General features: G+C 45.9%; 1 protein-coding gene across 1 annotated transcript in view; it reads left to right on the forward strand.

Moving 5' to 3' along the window:
• Positions 1-5,008: 5,008 nt before the first annotated feature.
• Positions 5,009-21,307, forward strand: part of FGF9 (fibroblast growth factor 9) — a 28,185-nt gene continuing 11,886 nt past the window's right edge. Inside the window, exons 1-2 of the mRNA XM_061992662.1 lie at positions 5,009-6,095; positions 12,569-12,672. Of these exons, the coding sequence (XP_061848646.1) occupies positions 5,819-6,095; positions 12,569-12,672 (381 nt within the window). The 5' untranslated portion in view covers positions 5,009-5,818. The remainder of the gene's footprint in view (positions 6,096-12,568; positions 12,673-21,307) is intronic.

A 21,307-nucleotide genomic window follows, 5' to 3' on the forward strand; every position in this document is an offset into this window, starting at 1 on the left:
GCTGATGGTCTGGACACGAGCCTTGGTTGATGTACGAGTGCCACCTCATCCTTCAGGTGGTGAACTATCTACAAAGGAAGTGTGTCAGGTGAAGGGTGAACGTCAGGGCCAACCTTCAGCCTGCTGGCAAACCCTGCGAAGCATGCAGTTGCAAATGAGCACCAACAGTATGGGAGCACAAAGAAATCTGATTGGACACTGTGTGTGCTTGGGCAGGGAAGGTGCATGAGGCAATGGGTGGGCAGTGGCAGACCCATTCTCACAGTGAGCAGCCCTGTGAGCTGTGACAAACCCCCTGCCATGTGGAGGCATCTGTGGTTACCTGCACACGTGGCAACTGATTTCTTCCCCTTTTCTCCATCCAATCAACAGCACTTCAGCTCTTGAGCTGGAAGGACTTGCAACATCATGGACAATCAATTAATTACTATAAACAGCAGGTATAAACTATGTACAAATACACACATCTGTGAAATTTTAGACATATTTGGCAGCTTTCACACTTACATCACCCTATCTACCTTCAAGTATCACCAACAAGGGCATGCATTCCAAAAGACTGTATCAACACCCGTGTCAATGCACTCAACTGTATCTGACTGATAATGGCATCATTACTTTTGTACTTACTTAAGATATCTTAAAATGTGTAAGCTGGTAACTCTCCCTAGGACAGTCACAGAAACCATATTCAGCTAATACCTATTTAATATAGATTCACTATAATGCCATAAGAAATCCATGTCAGATACCCTGCCGTGGCTGTATATTGTGTGGCAACAGTGATGCTGATGTTTCTTGAAGCTTTTCATCTAAACTGCATATTTCACACACTCCTGGTCTGAAAATTTTGTGAACTGGGAAACAAGCCCTTTTGTGTTGTCTTCTGGGATTCTTACAGGTAATTTTTTAACCATAAATATTGCTATTTATTCTACACTTTCTAAAGTGAGAAAGCAAATACATTCCTCCAGCTCAAGTTTTCTAAACTTGTAGGCACTTCTATATTAATCCAGTTAATCACTTGCCTATTAGGTTTTCATAAGTATTTTATTTATTTCCAGACAATCTGTTGTTTCACAATCATGACTTTTGGTGATTTTTCATTGCTGAGAGGACACGAGTTTTCTTTGGAGGATTAATTTATGCAGCTATATTAATAGTTTAGTGCCCTCACCAGCCATTCTGGGGAAATGCTGAATCACATGTATAGCACAGCAGGTGGGGTCCATCCAGTCCTATCTAGACCTCTGTTATGTAGAAGTCTACATCTAATATAGGCTCCCTTCATACACGAGGAATAATTAAGCATCTTTAGAGCATGAGTCATGTCATCCTAAAGTAGACGCTTAGAATAGGTCAGATGATTTGTGCCCTAAAAGTGTTCCTATTTCTCCGTGTCAGAGAACAAGTAGTTTATATCTCGATCTCTCCATTGTAGCAGCTTCAGGTGAGGTGAATTCATACTCCTCATATCCAAGTTTATATCCTGCTTTAAAGTATTTGTATTTGTAAAGAAAACTGAAAATAGCATTACTTTCTATATTATTCTCGGTTTATTAAAAAAGGCATCTTAAAAGTTTGATGGCTCCAGATATTTTAGTAAAAATAGCAAATGCCATAGGTTTCATGGAAAAGTCTCTCTTAAATAAGTTTTCCAGTTTTCCATCTGCATGGTTGTGAAATAAATGAGTTAGCTACATTGTAGGTCCAGAAAAGGATCCTTTACTTTTATTGAAATTATGCAATCTAGGGGAATGAAAAGGAAACCAATGCATTTTCTTGTGGCAGGCCGATTTATTTTTTTAAACAAATAAATAAAATATTAAAATTTAAATAAAAAATCCCAAAATTGCTATGTGAAAACTTCCTGTAAAGCTGAACTATTTGGCAGAGTATGGGTGAAACAGACTTTAAAAAATATAAAAAAAGTAAAAAAAAGAAAGTAGTAATGTCTGAAACTTGCCAGAGGTTTCACATTAGTGTGGTACATGTGAGGAGAACGTGATCCAGGAACTCCTCAAGAAATGCAGGATCCTTCTGACCAGATCTGCTCACAGGAGTTAAAACCCTGCATAAAGCTGATGAGTAAGCTCTTGATGACTCACTGTGGCAGATGCAGTCTTTAATTCCAGGAGGGTATAAGGGAAGTGCGTGTGAATCTCTAGTAGAGGGGAACTAGGGGTAGGGGTGTTCCCGCCTCAGCGTCTTGGGGATAAAGAGTGTAGGTTTTTAATACAACCCCAAATATCAGTAGAGGCAAACTTCTGTAAGGAGTAAGTTTGACATTACACATCACACATAGATTTTATGTGAAGCAGGCTTGGAACACCACCTACTCACAGATGGGTATAATTTTGGGGATGTCCTGCATAATTCATGTGTGTCTTTGATACTTATGAGTAATTCAGACATCAAAGCCTCAACTTAGATAACACTTTTATAACACTAAACTTTCTATAGCAAATAATCTGTGGTCTTTCATTTAAATTCCTTTTTAAAAAAGCAACAATACCAATACTTTCTTCTTTACCTTCAGATATTTTTCATAAGGTATGCTGGTGTGAAGTACAAGATAGAAAATACTGAAGCCTAAACTAGAGGAAAAAAAATCTGTATAATAGTCTTCACTGGGACTGCAGATGTACATTTTAAAACACTGGAAAGGAGCTGAGCGCCACTTTCTCAACCGAGAGCACACCAGATACCAGGCCCTTTAGTCACTATGCAATATTGCCTCTGCTTTACCAGTGGCACAGACCCTCACTCCCTTACTTTTCAGCAGTCTGATTTCCAAATGAGCGATTTCGTGTTCTCTTCTATGTTAGCCATTACACATGGACAAAACCTTCCCAGTAATAACCGTAAAACTCCTTTATTGGTCTTCAAATCTCCCTAAAACTTCCTTCTGACACCAAACACTTGTCACTGGCCAGGCCTGTTGCTCTTTACTCTGGAGGCTGCTTTTCCCTTACCCGTCCCCCATGGGTCTGTAGTATACACCTGTTGTCTTTCATCATGGGTTAAGATCATAAGCTCTTTGGGCATAGACTGTCTCTCTTATTACATATGTCTACAGTATCCAACACAATGGGACTGTGAGCCCTGAATGGGGCCTCTGGGTACTGCTGTGATCCACTTGATAAAGAATAATGATTTTTGACATGGTGAGTTCTGCATTTTTTTCCCAAGTCATTCTGCAGTTGTTCACGCTGATACAACCAGTCTCTGTTTATGAGCAGTGTCCTTAAACCCCATATACAGGGCAAATGCTGCAGAACTATTTACTGGAGAGTGATGACTTCCCTGCTCTGTTGTTGGGGCGCTCATCAGCTCTTGCACATCGAAATGCAAGGACTGACACACAGCAACTGTTTCTTTCTGCATCCTGTCCTTCAGATAGAAATAAAGACCAATGGGAGTCAAATGAAAAGGAGGTGGCTTGTGAGCCACTGGCATGGAGAGAGTTCCCTAAGGGTCCATAGAGATGCAGGACACGGCCTTTCCCTGCTGCAGTTACCCTGCTGGATGTGAAAGTAGAAGTCTCTATCCCTCCTCTCAAGTGTTAAGTCACAGTGGCAAGTGGAGAGATGCAGAAAGGCTGCACCAGTTAAGTGACAGACTGCTGGCTTTTGTGGTGGGGGTGGCAAGGGGGGCCATGCTCTGAGCAGTAAGAAATGCAGAGTCTCCCATTATTTTTAATTAAGCCTCTTGCAAAATTTGCCTTCTCTGGAGCTCTGTTTCCAGCTTCTGGTAGTGACCTTCCTGGGCCCCCCCACCTCGATGATGCACATCATCATTCACCAGGCAACCTCTCCCCCCAGCCCCCAAAAGACAATGTTTCTTCTCCTTTTCTCTCTGCTGTCTCTCTCTCTCTCTCCCCCCCACTACCCCAAAAGAGCCTGTTTTCAGGTTTTGCACTTAATTCAAGAGCCTGCCGCGGCAATCCTCTCGCCTGTGTAAGCCTCTGCATCGTGCCGGGTCCTTGGGCTCTGCCCAAGCCACTCTTCTGCAAAGGCAGGAGACCCTTCTGTCCCTCGATAATTAATGCAGCTATATCGGAGCGCTGCAATCGGCATCATACAGAAGAGCAAAAGTCCTCTCCCTCTCGCCGGGTTTGTCCCGGCAGTTTTAAATAACTTCTCTTTTTGAGGGGGAGGAGAACACGTACTTGGTCGGCACCCCCGCTTCTCCCCCCATGTCACTTCATGCCCGCCTCTCCCTTCCCTCCACCGCGCTCTTAAAAACTTGGGCCGAGCCCGAGCGCGGCGAGCTGCGGTTCGCCCCCGGAGCGCCCCGGGCGGCGGCGGAGACGGCGGCGGGGCCCCAGCTCTGCCAGCACCCGCGGCGGCATCGCCGAAATCACCCCCCCGTCAGCCCGGGGGCAGACAGCGGGAGGGCTGCGGGGCGGCGGGCCGGAGCGGAGAAGGGAAAAAAAAATGCGGCGTGGGCGATAACGATACCACCCCCACCGCCCAGTCACAGCTCTCAAACTTCCCGCGACCCTGTCGGTTTGCCAGCCGGAGCCGAGTTGCAAGCCCGCTTGGGAGCGCGGCAGTCCGGTTACCTGAGGCGCAGGCCGGGGCCGGGGCTGGGACAGCGGGGCGGCCGCGCCTCCGCCTCCCCTGCGGCGGGGCCGGGGCCGGGGCTGGGCTCCGCTGCCCGCTCCCCCCTCCAATGTCAAGGGGGACTCGGGCTATGCGGGCATCTCCCGAGGAGCGCGCTTCCCGCAGCGGGCGGGCTCGGTATATTTAGCATCGCCTCGCTTTTTTTTTTTTTTTCCTCCCCCAAAGTTTCGCCCACTTATTTATGTCCCTGCCTGCCTGCGCCGCGCTGCCGCAGAGCGGTACGGGCCGCTCCGCGCCGTGCCGAGCGCTGGAAGCCGCTCTGTATTGCAGCAGGTAGGGCTGAGCGCTAGGACCTCGGAGAATCCTTCCAGCAGCAATCAGGACTACCTTAAACCCAGCCCAATGCCTCTTCCTGCGCCACTCTGCGTGCTGGATGGAGATCCACAGTCAAGAGCTGCAGCTCAGTGCTGGAGTACAACATTTCACAGGGAGCCCTGCAGAAGCAACACCTGTTTCGAGCCAGCCAAGAAAGACACAAGCACTTGTATGTTGCTGCTTTGCTTGTGGATCGTCAATAATCCTAAACCAGTGGACATCTGCTGAGCCTCCTGAGAATTCTGGATAATAGATTTGGACGTCAAAAGTTTTTTTTTTTCCTTTTTCTTTTTTCCTTTTTTTTTCGGGATTTATCTCAGCCAACAACGTGAGATTTCCCCCCTCCCCCTTTGCAGGATTCACGCTGATGTATGCAGTCTGTTCTAGAGTAAAAACAGCGCATGCCTTTCTGGAGTCAGAATCCATAAATCCTGACGTAGCCTGTGCATCTTAAAAAAAAAAATATCCCTATAACGCCTAGGTATTTAAGTTGCTATGGTCATTCTTATCTTAAACCAAATGGAGAAGCTACGGATTTTTTTCTTTATTACAGTTGGATGGGCTGAAGACCGTATTGCTTGCTAAGAGCTGGGGATATATGCATTTATATAGATATACACATCTATATGTTTATAAATATGTCAGTGTGTGAGTATAAAGTGGTGGTTTCTTAGACTAACTGGTTTGACCTTGAACCTGTACCAGTCAAAACAGAATATTACTTTTATTTATGCATTTAATGGATTGAAGAAAGAACATTTTCTCTCTAACTGCGCTAGGGAGGGGAGAGGAGTGGAATATACCTAATCTTATATCTCCTGGGTTTGGCACCATCGTTATTGTTTATTCTTACTCTCTAAAAGCAGAATCTTCTGATGGCTCCCTTAGGTGAAGTTGGGAACTATTTCGGTGTGCAGGATGCAGGACCCTTTGGGAATGTGCCCGTTTTGCCGGTGGATAGTCCGGTTTTGTTAAGTGACCACCTGGGTCAGTCTGAGGCAGGTGGGCTGCCCAGGGGGCCTGCGGTCACGGACTTGGACCATTTAAAGGGGATCCTCAGGCGGAGGCAGCTATACTGCAGGACTGGATTTCATTTAGAAATCTTCCCCAATGGTACTATCCAGGGAACCAGGCAAGACCACAGCAGATTTGGTAGGTATTATCCTTAACCCTTTAGTGGTCATATGATGAAATAATGGGGCAGAACTGCGGGCGGGGTGACGGCGGGGGGTGCGAGGAGGGCAAGGGAGGGGGGTTCATGCTGACGGCTGATCCGCCGAGTGGGGAAAAAAAAAAAATGTGGCCAGGATTGCAGATGTACAATCGCGGCACCACCGCAGCGGAGCAGGAGACCTCGCCGAAGTCGCCGGGTGTTCGGTAGCGATGTTTGTGTAGCCCCAAGTTCTGCTTAAAGGCAGAGCCGGACTCGGAGGTGGTGGTGGCGGTGGTGGAATTCTTGCTCGGGACGTTTCTGCCGAATGATTTGATTTTGTGAGTTTAAAGGGGTTTTAATCATTAACCACCGCAATTTAAAATTCACCGAGTTTCCTGAAGGGAGTGGCTGTCGTCCTGTACGCAAATTATCGAGGGCTGCTCTTTCGTTTTCTCTGCCGGTTACCTGCCCTAGTAACTGCCTGCATTGCAAACCCAGCCTCCTATTTCGCTTCTCGGCGAGGATCCGCCGCCGGGGCACCTCGCAGCCGCCGCAGGAAGGAGGGAGCGCAGGTGGGGGCCGTGCTCGCCCGTGTCCCACCGGGAAGCTTTGCACCACAACCTGCCGCCTTTCCCGAGCTGTGTGGCGTGTCAAGTTGGCAGGGAATTTGCAGGAGCATTCCCTGAGTTTCATTTCCAGGGGACGCTATTTGTGACTCAGCAGCGAGAGCTGGAGGGCTCACGGATCTGGCCGCTCTTCACAGCCGGTGCAGGCACACAGAGGCACCCGGGCATACGCACACGAGAGTCGAGTGAGCCTGGACCTTCTTTGCTGTTAAAGGCCCTGCAGATTGAACGTACTAAAGTAACTAAAGCAGTCTGGATGAGATGATTATTTTGGGCTTTTGTTTTTAAGGAGGGGTGTGGAAAATATGCCAGGTTAGCACGCTGCGCTCCCAGCTGTTGGAAAGAGTTAACTTGTGAGTGAACCAACCTGACAGCACTTAAATTCGGTCGTAAAAACAAAGTCCTATGGTGATTTTTTGCCCCCTCCCCCTTCGTATTTTAATGCCAGATGTTGAACGACATCTAAACTGTATTTTATTACTTTGTGAAGCTGTTTAGATAATGCCACTGTTGTAGGAGACGATCTCCAAAGAGTGCAGAGGAGCGGGGGGTGAGGGGTGGGGAGGAAAAGAGAGAGGAGTGAGGCTCGCATGGTCGCAGGTTTATCCTCCATCCCCCGCCAGCCGCTTCTCCCTGACACTCTCACGCTGTTTCCAGGCTCTGCCTCCCTCCCACGCCGCCCGCCCGGGGTCCCCGGGGGACGGAGGGGCGGGAGGGGGGGCTGGGGGGAGGGAAGCGTCGCGGATCTCTCAGGGGCGCAATATCCATGCTTGCTGGAGAGAAAAAGTGCGGAAAGTGTCTTAGGCAGCCGCGCAGAGAGGAGAGGGCGGGGGGAATAGTGCATCTAGGCGTTTTCCTTGACACTGGCAGAAGCCGCGCAGAGCTGCATCCGCAGCCGCAGGTTTCCCGCTGCCCGCTGCGGGTGCGGGGCCGGGGGTGCGGGGCCGGCAGCAGGTGTAGAGCGGCCGCGGCGCTGCGCGCACCGGCGGCCGCGGCTGCGAGGGACCGGCACCCCGCTGGGCCCCGCGCTCCCGGGGAGGGCCGCCAGCTGTTCCCTTCGCAAGGCGGCGGTGACCACATTATTCGCGGCGTCTATTTTTAAAAATGGCTTTCCAGCCGCAGTTGTAGGAAGCTGACAATTCCGAGGGGCAGCTCTTCCAGCCCTTGCAGCGCCTTGGCTTTAAATAGATTTTTTTTCCCCCTTCTCGCTTTGATCGCCCTCTCCTCCCCAGGACGCACCCTTGTGATAACTCTTCTCGCCCGGAGTGCGCCGGTGACGCGCCTCCTCCTCTGTTCAGGGTAGTGTAGACCAGGCACAGCAAAGCTATGGGATGTGTCGGGGTTTCCGGCTTACTTTGGGGCGGGGAGAGGATCTTGGTGCTTTTGTATCGGTTGTGACATTGCTGTTGTGTTTGCCTGGAGGTCGCCGAATAGCAGATGTAATTGGTATTTTGGGGACTGTAAAGTCTGCCGGTCCTGTGAAGGTCCGCATCCCGGCTGGGGAGCTGCCCGGGGAGAAGCGGGCTAACTTGGTCTCCTCTGACCGTGTGCGGGAAACCTGCATGTGCCTCTCTGTGTGTGGAGGTGGGGGGACGAGTCACAAGGAAGTTTTCCTCCAGGAATAAGGAGGACAAAGAGAAAACCCCGGGGGCTGCGCGTAAACTCCTCTCTGGTCTCTGCCCTGTGGGAATCCCCCTCCCCGCGAGCGCACACACACACACACACACACACACGCATACACCTCTGGAGAGACATCAGATAAGAGTAATTCTTTTGTGATGCTGTGTTGGATGTGTGCCTATTGCATACAATAAACCGAGCCATATTGTGTGTCTATACTCGCCCGGTTCTGGGAGCCCTGGCATTTCGCAATTCCTGCAGCAAGATGTCCATCTCTCAAAGAAAAGCTCCCCGGGAGAGCCCGACTCCGTCCCCCCCGTAACATGATCTAAGATGATCAAAGCGTTATCTCTCCAGGGTCAGAAAGAAGATTTTTTGATGCAGTCTCCTTTAGTCTAGGGCATTTGCTAGACAGTAGAGTCATTGTAAATTCAGGAACTCTCTAAGAGCGGAGAGGCGTGCCTCTGTGCGTCAGCACAAGTACTGCATGCACAGCATTAAAAAAAATAGGAGCATGCAGGAAAAGGAGAAAAAAAAGCTTGTCAGCAGGTGACCTCCGCTCCCTGGGACCTGCTGCTACAGGGAACCGCTGCGTTCATCATCTGCGGGAGCCGCGCAGCCGCCCGCCCGCCTCTCCGCCTCGCCCTGCCCGCTCCGGCTCCCGGGCTGGCGGGGCGGGTTCAACGGCGGGGGTCGGCTCTGGCCGGGGGGTCCTTGCGGCTGCCCACCCCTTCTGCTGCTGAATCCTAAGGGTCGGGGCTGCCAGCCCCCCTTCCCCCGCCCCGTGCAGCCTTCGGGGAGAGACGGCAGAGCGGGGCGGAGGGGTGATGCATGCGGAGTGCTCTGGCCCCGGAGGTGGAAATTGGGACAACAGATTTTAGAGAGAGAAAAGGGCTCCGAGCAGCCCCTGCTGACGCCCCGCTATTGAGCGTTATGGAGGAGAGGGGCTGCTGGGAGAGCGGTGAAGGGGGAGTGGGGGGGGGGAGTGGCAAGAGCCTGGAGCTGAAGCAAGGCCCTGCTGCTCCTGGGGGGCTGTGTCTGTGTCTGTCTGCGCTCTCGACTCTTAATTGGCATCATGTGGGGGAGCGGGCGAAGCGGTGACAGCTGCGACAGGCGGGATGCATCCCGGCGGAGCGCTCGGCTCGGCTCAGCCCTGCGCCGCAGCTCCGGCTGGCTGAGAGCAGGAGGTGCCGGGGGACGCCGGGGAAGCCCCTGCCCTCGCCCCGCCGCCGGGCTCCTGTTTAAGCCACGATGGGCTCTGCTTTTTCTCCCTTCGGGTCTTGCCTTGCTGAACAGTTGCTTGCTGAATCCGCGGCAGCACGGCTTGCGGGCCCTCCGATGCCTCCCTGCTTCCCTGGGAAGTCCTACAGACTAAAGCGGCTGCCAGAGATGCTTGTTTACCATCTTCGGTGCTGGTGTGTTAGGGTGCTAAGTTGCAGCCGAACTGCTTCCGTTCAGGAATACAAAAGCGAGCCTATATATAGCCAAAGACAAAAATGTGCAAATGAAGGAGCAGCAACAAGATGTGTAATTGCAGAGATGTTCATTGTTTAAAGCCGAGGCAAATGCTTTTGTAGGTCTGTTCTTCACCAGAGGTAAACTAGATGAAAGTTAAAATTTCACGTGCTGTGAACGACCCCTGTCCAGTACCTGTGCACCGGACGGGAGCACAAGGTCAGGCTTCTGTCCTGCTGCCGTTCAGTGCGGTCAAAGTTGAATCATGTGGAAGAAGGGGCGTGAAGGGATGAGGTGGACATGTAAGGAATAACTTTCCCCCCAAACTTTTTTCCTAGCCTCTTTGTAGAGGCGTGAGTCTATGTCTTGAAGTGTTTCTATTAAAGAGAACACTCAATGTCTGATGAGAAGATATATAGCATCCAATGTACTGAGACAGTTATTTCCTCTCTCCTTTTCTTCTCTTCCCCAACTTTAGCTATCTAGGGCCCTAGCTTTCAAAGTTTGGAGCTGTCCTGATTTTATTTGGTCCAGCCTCATTTGAAGAGGAATATCTATTTTAATATCTGATTCAGGTCCTACCTTGTATATTATAGAAACTGTACAGTGAAAATATTCACAGGAGTGTTTGGCCAAATCATGCAATCCTTAAACTGTCAAGACTTGTGTAAGACTTCATGCTTGGCTCCAAATAATCTCTTGAAGGACTTAGCAGCATGACATATAAAACTTGCTGTGAACTGGCTTTTGAATATTTCAAATAAAGAAGTCTTGATTCTGATCTCAAATATGTGGATGCTCTTTGCCAAGTACCTTAAATTAATCTTCTGCACTTACAATAGGATGTGACAGTACTTTTTTGTTCTTTTGACGCACTAAGCAGCATGCACCCAAATATTTAAAATGAGGACAGCAATTAATGTCTTCAGTTATACTGATGTGAAAGATGCCAGACTTACTAACTTAGCTATAGTATGGCATAATACACACTTAATGTCAGATTTAACCTCGGTTAAAATTGCTTGGTAATATGTATCAGGTAATACGATAGTTTGGTAAAAGCTTTACAGAAAAAACCTTAGTAAGAAATCTGGAAGTATTACATGTCCAGATATAATGGGAATGTTTAAATTGTTTCAATGGATTGATTGTGTCTGAGATACTACATATACCAGATAAACAGCCTACTACCACTTTTTATAGCTTTAAAAATATTCCATAATTACTAAATCTTTTCTACCAGCATTTTTTAAAAAATTGTACATATGTAGAGAATAATTTAATATGCCCAGGCCTTAAAACAGGGTTATCAAAACACTAAGACTGGTGTTTGTAGTACTGAATAATATATAAGCTAATGATCAATAGTCTCTTGCAGGGAATACACTTCATCTTTACATCAGCTTGGCTATAAATTTTCCCTATTGGCTTCAACTTATGCTGTGCTAGATTTATGTGATTCATGCCTGTTATTGATTACTGCACAACTATTTTGTGAGAGATGCCAAATTAATTGTTCAAAAAATCCATGAATGTGCTTTTTTTATTTGCCACATGAGGCTCAACACACACTATAATGTTCTTTTATTATTTAATGTAAATATAGTTTCCAATAAGCTTTAAAAATAGTTGTATGGAGTGCTTAGACATGGAAAGTCACAAAATACATTGACAAGCTACTCTGGGTTTTATTTTGTGGCTTACAAAGTAGTGCAGCACAGCAGTGTGCTCCTGCACGTTGCTGGATAACTTCCGTGAGTTCATTATAGTCTTAGATGAGTGCTCCCAAACAGGAAGCAATTTCTATTTTTTCCACGAGACTTCTAGGTTTATGCAGGGTTTGGCTGGTAGCATCCCCATTGAAGAAGTAAGCAATTTGCAGAGAAGGCTGCCAAAACCACCCCAAACTCTCAGAACCAGATGAGCTTATACTTGATGCAGATACTTGCCATACTGTGCACATTGATGCTGAATCCAAAAACTTTGCAGAAGCAGTGCTTCTCTGCAAAGTGCTCTTATCTCTAGTGCACAAAGGTCTGTGTGAGCTTGCTGTTGTGCATATGGGAAGACTCAATCATTTATACACTGATACGTTGGTTTAGAATATTTTAATTTTCAAATTTGGGATGAGCGAAAAATAACACACGCAGGGGAGTGATTGCCATTTAGACAGAAATATGTGATTGTCTGGACTATACTAAGAATTTTCATTTCTCAAGCTTCTGGAAGATAATACTGTGAGTAAATCCTTCCTCATATTCCTGATTCCTTGATGCCCGGAAGTAGGTCTTTTGGTTCCATGTATAATGTTGCTTTTATCTCACAGTTCTCATCCAAATGTATTTTTCCAGAATTTATTTTGGAAGATAAATTCCAGAGGTTCTTTAATACTGCTAATTTTAGCAGTCTAAAAGCTTGGGTCTTTTTTTCCTTTCCTTTGAATATATTATTTGTTGTGCAAATCAGAATATGACCAAGCTTTAGATCTGTGTTTAGAAATTTTGGGGAAGGTTGAGAATAATGTTTTAATTTAGTCTTAATGCTGTCTGCAATGCATCATTCTAGTAGAGACTCAAAGGGTTTCACTGTTCAAGTATTGTACTTTAAGATATGATAATTTATTCCTCATCTTCCCCCAAACAACTCTGAAAATGGGAAAAGACCTTTGAAAATAGCTGCTTGTCACTCAGGGTTCAGTTATATCTGGAAAAAAAAATCTTTCAGTGGAAACAAAATGTACATTGTTTGTTTTTTTTCCCCGCATTTTATAGGTATACTGGAATTTATCAGTATAGCAGTGGGCTTGGTCAGCATCCGAGGAGTTGACAGTGGACTCTACCTTGGAATGAATGAGAAAGGGGAACTGTATGGCTCGGTAAGTTCTTGCTAGCCTTGAGCAGTTGTGATCCTTACATTCTGTGGGAAAAATGCTTGCTAGCTCCTACAAGCCTCTGTTGTACTAGGTGCTTTAAGAGCACTGTTTCTGCTCCAAATATCTTGCAGTCTAATTTGAAACAAGACCCTGTGGGTGGTATAACAGATACAGGAAAGACAAAAAGTGACAAAATCAGGAACGAGTAATAACGTTGAAAATTTACATACAAGCAGCAGAGACCAGCAGCCAGAGCTGGTCACTGAAGACTAAAGCATGTACTGTAAGTTTTGTAAATGTGTCATTTCAGTAGAGACCTAAGATGAGATGAAGTCTCTGCCTTTTGTGCGTAGGCAGAAAGCTTTCTAGGAACTGACAAAAGAAATGTAGAGGAGGAGGAAAATGGTGGCATATGTGTATGAAAAAAATGATAAATAGGAGTGGATAAAAGCTATAAAAAGTGTAGGAATGAGGGCAAGAGGCTTGATCGTCTTGTCCTGAATGTTCAGCTGGTGCTCACTCAGGGATGGCAGCAGAAGTGGGCAACGGGTGTGAGTGAGGAGTGAAACTCGGTGTTTTGGATGTGGGAGTTAGACTGGTAAACCAGCCTACCTGCAGTTGATGGACGGCTGTTCTCACCAGTATGTGATGTGGTCCTTACCTGGGAATACCCGAGACATGTAACTTACAGTGTGATTTACTCTCTGGGTAGATTGTGGGCAGAGGGAATCTGAAATCAAGAAGATAACTTCCCAAATAGTAGAAGGCAACCTCTTCTAGCAGTAAAGTATCAACCTCCAAAGCTGATAAAGACTAGAGAAGCAGCTGTATTTGAGGGAGAGGATGGCAAGTTCAAAGGGTAACCAAATGTCTAAAGCAGAGGAAGTCTGTGTATTCACTGGGGTTTATAATAAGCATGGAGGAATGAGACAATAGTTAACTGATAGTCTAAGCACTGCAGAAACCCTGAAAAAGAAGTTAAAGTGACTTTGAGTGTAGCTCAAGATGCCTGTGTCAGAGGGGAGTAACAGTGATTGGTAAAAGGATGGGGAAGGAACTGAGGGAGACAGCAGCGAGAGTGGGAGGAAACGTGAGAGGATGGTCATCAATTGGCAAGTGAAAACAGAAGAAGTAAGAGAGAAGTCTTACTTCTATGTACGTGATCCATGGAAGAGCATGGGGAAGCAAGACCAGGAAGGTCAAGCAGAAGCGTTTTTATAGGGCTGTCCAGGTTCATTGATTCTTTTCAGTGACATTTTGTGTGAGGGAGAGAAGGTAGAGCGGGAGAGGGGACATTCTGAGCAAAGAGCAGGCTAGAGGAGGAAGCCAGAAAGTACAGATCATGACAATGTATGTGGGAGGCAGAGAAAGAGGTGGTAGAATGAGGGGCAAGGCTGGGATGGAGAATGTGTGGACATAGGAGAAAGGAGGATGCAGATGTGGTCAGAGTCAGTGAATGGGAAAAGAAAAGGGATTTAGCATAAATGGCATTATGGAGAAAGGAAAGGTTGAAAGGATAGAGAGGGAGAAAGGGGATGGATGCAACGACAGACAAGTTGCCTGTGATGAGTAAGTTGTTATAAGTCACAATCCTTGTGCAGCTAATGAATGGGGTAAAGAACTGTCAAAGTCATGAGTACTTTTGTGGTTCAGCTAGGCAGCAAGAAGAACAACAGTTAAATGAACCAGTAATGTTGATAATCATTAGTAAGAGTAATCATTTAAACAGATAAACACAGTGAATCAGTTACTCTACCCTTCAGATATTCAGAAAAAGAAAATGTGGGCATTGAGAGAGCTTTAATGCATAGACTTGGAAAAACAGATGTTAACATCATTTTCCTGTGCAATTTATATTCTGTGTTTGCAATATGTTTGACTGACAGAGAAAATTGCTCCAAACATTCTTTGCTGAAGAAATATGCACAAGAAATCCTTTGTAGATTACTAAGTTGAATGTGTTAATAAAATAGTTGTTCCATGAACAGCAGTTGTAAAGGAGCCTGCTTTCCTAGGGGTTTGTGTCTCACAGCTCAACACATGGGTCTCCCTGACCTTCTGTCCCTGCAGACTGTCCCCAGACTTTTGTGTCGCTTGCATGGAGAAAGAGACAGTGTTAGCTGTCCATGCTTACTGCATTGTCAGTTTGCAAGGATTACATAGTTAACTGCTCCTAAATGGGATGTGCAAATGATGTCTCTTCTTTAGCCTGCCTCTGATTAGTTGCAAAACTGATAGGAACTTAATTTTCTTGAAGACCTTTGCCTCCTAGTTGAAACTGGTTGAAAAGCTCAGGAAAGACAGGCAGGCAGATGGATGTACAATATAATTGGATAACCCCTTTTCCCTAAGAAATGACACTAAAAATATGAACCCATTCATAATGGAGAACTGGCAATCTATAGGGCGAGAATTCAAAGTTCAGGTTAAAACCTGATGGATGATATGCCTCTTGTCAGCCTCCAGAGATGGGACATACTAAGAATGATGGTAATTGAATTACATTACTTCCAATGAAATATAACCTCTAATGGCTACTCAGTGTGATGATGCTTTAAAGCCTTGTCAACACTAGCAGTCCTAGTGCCTATATTTCAGCAACTGTCAGCTCTCGTAGAAACAGTGAGATAAGCAGGCCGCAGAGCAGATTTTCTTGTAGAATTGGCTGGACATTTTTAAACAACAGTGGTTTGCTTTTGGTCAAAAAAATGCAATTAATTGAAAATTAAGTTCTCTGATTGGAATAAATGTTGCAGTTTGAACCAGAAACAAGACACAATCCAGCACAGAACTATCTGGTGACAGAGACAATCAGTTTAACTGATGATCTTTGAGACCAACAGGCCAGAGACTGAGGTTCAAGTTTTTCACTTGAAGTACGTAGAGCGGTCACTTCAGTTGAACTGTTCTGTAGCACTCACAAGTAGTCTTTGCACTGCCTGTGCTGGAGATTGGTCCCTCTGTCTTGATTTCTTTGCTAAGGCCTGTGAATAGCACCAGATTTGTCATGGAGCAGGTATGCTTACGAGGCTATGAATGTTTTCAGCATTGTGGATCTAAGCAGGTGTGTTTCTGCAAGCATTCAGTACTGCAGCACTTGATACTACCAGAAGAGATGCCCTGTGCCTATAATGCTATTGTATTTATATTAAAATTACTGCATGAAAAAATACATTAGGTGTGAATCAAGCCAGTGACCTGAAAGACTTCTAGCCTTCTATGTTTGTGTTTGAAACATTTGGCACAGGAAGATTTTTCCCAGCATATTTGTGGTGCCACTGGAGATGGGACATATGGCAAAGCAGAGCAGCCAGAATAGGTGATTGCTGCCAATTTTCATGAAAGGCAACAGTAAAGATGGTTTCGCTGTATCTTGATCCAGACACGTTCCTCTTGGCCTTCTCAAAGTACTGCTTTCCTTCTAGATTAGCTGACTGACAAACTCTTCCCAACTTGCCACTGTTACAGGGGACAGTTCCTGCTGCATCTTCTGGTTAAGAGAGCACAGTGACTCTCAACGCTGCTCTCGGGCAGCAATGTACAACATAGGGTGTCTGTTCTCAAGTTCCTCCTCATCTCACATGTTTAGCCAGGGAAAGCTGAAGACAAATGTATGTGGTACTGCAGAGAAGCTGGTGGCAGCTATGTAGGGATGACTTGGAGGCTGGTTAGTGACAGCAGCTTTCACTCCTGTCTTGCTCTGTTTCTGCTCTCCCTTTACCTTGGCTTTCCCTTGCAGCCTGCAGCTATGACTCATCATGTTTCACAAGAGCTACTGTGCTTGTCATTGGAGAGGAGGAAAAATTCAAACTACAGATAAGACCCGAAGGGTGTTAAGACAAGACATGAAGACCTTTTTCCTTCCCAAGTGCCAAACAGCTCTCGCCAAACACCACTGGCAAGAGTGCTAGCAAATATGTCTTAGCTGTACTCTTTGGTGCTGTGCTGTGGAGTGAGGGAGGTCTTTCTGATCTGTCCTCATGACCTTCATACCTTTCTGGGCTGTCCCCATCCTCATGCTTCCCTGCACCGCTGCTCTTGGGGTTATCAACAGCTGGCACCCACATGGCAGGCAGTGATAAGCAGCCACACCACGAGGTGCCCACTGTTTGTGCTGCAGGCTGTCCTCTGAGGTGGGACAGAACAAGTACTTCCTCTACCTCCCGGTAGCAGAGCAGGACCATGGGACACCTTGGCCTCAGCTGTCCTCGCTGTGCTGGCTGTGTTACATCCCAAGGCTGGCATCCCTGCCCCATGGATTTCCCATGGACACAGACCTACCTCACTCCTCAGACTAGACAGAAAGAAGAAATTTTCTACAATGAGGGTGGTGAAACACTGGCACAAGTTGCCCAGAGGGGTGGTAGATGCCTCATCCCTGGAAACTTCAAGTCAGGTTGGATGAGGCTTTGAGAGATCTGATCTAGTTCTCTCAGATATTCCAGTTCATTGCAGAGGGATTGGACTGGATGACCTTTGAATATTTCTTCTAACCCAAACCATTTTACAATTCTATGAAAAGCTGGCATCTCCATTGCTCTGTCTGTCCTTGAGAGAGAGGCTTCATGCATCCACAGAGCAGCTGGAACAGAGCCGAAGAGCTCAGATCTGGAGCCAGGGTGGGAGGCTCCTTATGTGTGGTTTCAGACTTACAGGGTGTGTGCAGCAAAGTGAGATTTAGGATGGCTAGTAACATGGTAATAAATTGCCGTCCTTCAAAAAATTAACTGAGAGCTTGTTTGTCCAATGATTTTGGGATGCTAAACCTGCCTTTTGCTCCTAAAACTAACGAGGAGAGGGTGGAGGAGGAGGAGAGAGAGAGTACTGTCCTTGAAGAAACATGTTTTCCCAGTAAGTGTTCAGGAACGTGATGATATGCCTCTTTGTTGTCCCAGCAGGGCTGCACCTGCAGTATTTTGTGCTTTTGTTTGGGTCCTCACAGTCCTGGGAGGAGTGTGCAGCTACAGAGAGAGGCAAACAATTTTTTTCTTTGGACAAAAAGGAATAATTTTTCATAGTTTACTCAAAATTGCTTGATGTAGGTAAGGATTTGTTTTATCACCTTCTAAAAATGTCTTCCACATTCTGATGAAAATTAGGGAAGGAAATTGTTCAGCCCTTCAAATGGTAGGTCAAGGTGCATGGAAACAATGAAGAAAAAATGTAGGTTGAGGGTGCATGTTGGGTACAGCATTTAGGCTAAGTGTATGGTCACTACAGATACCTAAGAATAAAATAGAGAAGTACTCTGCAGTATCATTCACACTTTGTTGGTGTTAAATATCTCTGATCTGAAGCAATTCTATATGCTTCAGACCACCTTATGAGTGGTTTACTTTTTGGTAATCTGGATTATCTATCTGTCAGAGCACATGCTGGTGCCTGTGGCTGAGATGAGGCTGGAAACAGGACAGTTGTGGCTCACAACAATTTTTAGAAGGAGAATTAAATGCAATTTTCTTGAGCAAAGATACAGACTTCTAGGCTGAGAGTGACCAAATCCCAGGAGGGATATTGGGTATGGCAGCTGGTTCATCCTCCTGCTTGTGTGTAAAATAATAAAGTGCCTTTTGGTAAATGGTACAAACAGTGGGGAGGCAGCTGGCAGTTCCTGGGGTGGCTGAGTTGCGAGGAGCAGTCAAATTGTGAGGAACAGTCAGGATTTCCACGTTGCTGGGGAAAAACCTGTCACTCCTGTGATTAAAAACCCAAGAGTGTCTTTTAGCAGTAATAGCAACTTGTGTCTTCCTGAGTAAATATGCTTTAAGCAGAAGAGTTGCAAGAAAGCAGGCCAGTAGCCAATTTGAAAGCACTTTGAGATCTGAAGAGTAGCAGTTCAAAAAGGTGCTTATGGCTCTGAATGTGAAGGAAACTTGAAACTTCATCAGAGATGCAGAAATCCTGTGGAAATGGTATCCCAGCAAGGATTTGGAGAAGGATTTTGCTGGGAAGGATTTGGAGACTAATAGGCTGTGGGTGCTTGGCAGAGGGTCTGTGAGGAAGGGTAGAAAGGCAGGTTGCAGAAAAAGCATGTGTCTTAGAGGTGTAGAAGCAAGGGAGTAACTTGGAAATTGCTGTGATAAAGCTGACTGGGGCTCTGAAGTGTATACTAAAATATAAGGCAAAAATTTTTTAAGCTATATCAATGAAAAGGGAACAGGAGTCATTACAAGCACAGTGTATTCAGGCAGGAGTGTAAATGTAATACAGTCTGAATGTGGTTGCTAACTGCGATAGCCAGTATTTCTGATTGCGTCCTCGGGGTAGTAACATGGGGCTGGGGATTCTTTGTCGTGTGATGGACAAAGGGAGCAGGACGCAGCTGAAACCACTGCTAAAAGAAGTGGCTGTTTTCCCTCCAACCATCCATCCCTCCCTTTTGCTGGCACAAGCGTTTCTTTTGCTGCCCAGTGAATTGAAGCAGGGAACTGGAGAACAATCTGTCTAAGCAGAAGGGCTGTCTTCGGCCAGGGTGGTTCCCTTCCAGGCCACTGCAAGATGTGATGCAAAGGTGGGAGCAAGCTCAAGTGAGGGAGGGGTTGCTTTTCTCGAGGCAATGCAGGTTTTTGACAGTCTTGGCTGACCTCTGGCCGTGTGGTTTGTGTTGGGCTGAGGACGTGACCTAGGAAGATGGGGGGCTATCAGTTTGACTTGGGTTGTGTTCAGGGTGTAGAAGCAGGCTTTTGAATGAAAGAATAGAGGAGGACTTGGAAGTGTGTGCATGATGAGTTTATTGAAGCTGGAAAAACAGTATCAGACAAGCCTATTATTTTGTTTTTCTTAGGCATTTATTTTTCTAGAAATGGGAAATACAGTTGTGCTACTCTGCAGCGCTGTGGTAAGCATGACCTACAGAAGAGAGCATTTGCTACACTGGGTAAAATGGATGTTGGTAGAAGACTTGTATGATAGATGGTGAAAAACTGAAGACAGCAATGGGGAGTGTTGAAAAGTATTAGACAGGAGTGGTGCTATTGGTGAAGATTTTATGAATTGGTCCTTGGGCTGGTTTTATTCCTTGTTTTTATTAGGGACATTAAACTTCGTGCCATAAAAAAGCAGTAGTGTGTTATTGAAATTGTTGCAAAGTTGGGAAGATTTTTCAGTGCAGAAGGCAGCCTCAAAGAAGGGCCTTGGTGACTGAAAGTGTTCACATGTGGGGCTCAGGGAGAGCTGTATTGGTGTCACTGCATGCAGCACTGGTAGGATACAGGCTAAATTCAAAGTGCAGTTGGTCACTTGTGTTAAAGAAGATTAATTGAAACCAAAACAGGTGAAGAAAGGGTTTACTGGGGTGATGGGAGGGAAGAAAAGACTATTAAATGCTAAGAGTCTAAGGATCTTGGCTTATTTAGCCTGCAGAATGAAAACTGAGAGGGTACACTCTTGGTCTCTGTAAATACGGTGAGGTTTAACAGCAAGGAGAGAAAAACATCCTTGAAATAGAGGATGAGAATGAATTGGTTGGAATGGGTCACAAGAAAGCTTAAGCTGGGTAATGAGGAATTACCAGCTCATGAGGAAGGGAAATGTTGAGCTGACCTGGAAAGTTTTTGCACAGAGTTGAGAGATGAAGCATAAATGCTTTTTCTCTTCCCTGTACAGTAGGAAACAGCTTTGTAATTTTTGACATTTTCTTTGTGGAAGGAATAGGTCTGACAAAAGCCCAGAAACTTTAGTTAGTTGGGAAAATTTATCTACAACCTCATCTACTTCACCTTTGCAGATAGCTTCGCTCTGAATTTGAATGTGCAGCCTTGCTGACAGGTGGGTACAGTTAAATGATGTTCCTCACCTGAGGAGAGCAGAATCTTGCAACCCACTCAGCAAGATATGAAGCCTGCTGTAGAAAAGAAGTCTTTCAAGATATGGGTACTGATGTAGTAAGAATTCATAGGTGAATCCATATACTTAAGAGAGGTAATACAGAAGCAAGCTCTGCAAGAAACTGCAGCTATTGTGGTTCATTTTAAACTAAGGCTTCAGTCTGTTTTTAAAATCAGAATTTCACAGATTATAACACCTGTTACCAAAGAGGGACACCTGCTAATAGTGTCCTGTGGGATAGATACTACGCTTTTCCTCAAGTCTTTGATTTTCCTCGGAGGATTTAATTCCAGGTGCTTATTAGGTCTGAGGATAACTGTATACGTGAGAAAACCTTCAGTGATTTTCCTTACCTTGGTCTGCAGTTCTGTGCTGAGCTTGCATTCTCACTGGGACAGGAAAGCATTAGAATATCTCCTACATAAATTATTTATATGTGTGTGTGTGTAAAGCTAAGCTTTGGTATAGGAAGATCCTGCTTGAACCTTCATTTCATGATTAAAGATGTCTGGAATTTTGTATTCTTACAAAACCAGGATATTAGAGGTGCTACTTGAGAAAGCAGCCAAGGTGACCTAGCAACTTGCAGAAACCCCCTTCCAGAAAAGGTAGTGCTGATTTCCTGACTCCACTGTGTTCTTCTGCTTCCTTCCTTGCTCCAACACCAGCACTCATCTCACCTGCCAGGAGGCTAATTTAAGGATCTAAAGCCACAGAAGAAAGCTTGCCTTTTTATTTTCTAGGGTTGCTTCTCTGCCAGTTTAGTTCCCTGAGCTGGCTTGTTTACTGTTGGTGCAAGCACTAGTGCTCA

This window comes from Colius striatus, chromosome 1 (genome assembly GCF_028858725.1).
Source record: "Colius striatus isolate bColStr4 chromosome 1, bColStr4.1.hap1, whole genome shotgun sequence".
NCBI classification, from domain to species: Eukaryota; Metazoa; Chordata; class Aves; order Coliiformes; family Coliidae; genus Colius; species Colius striatus.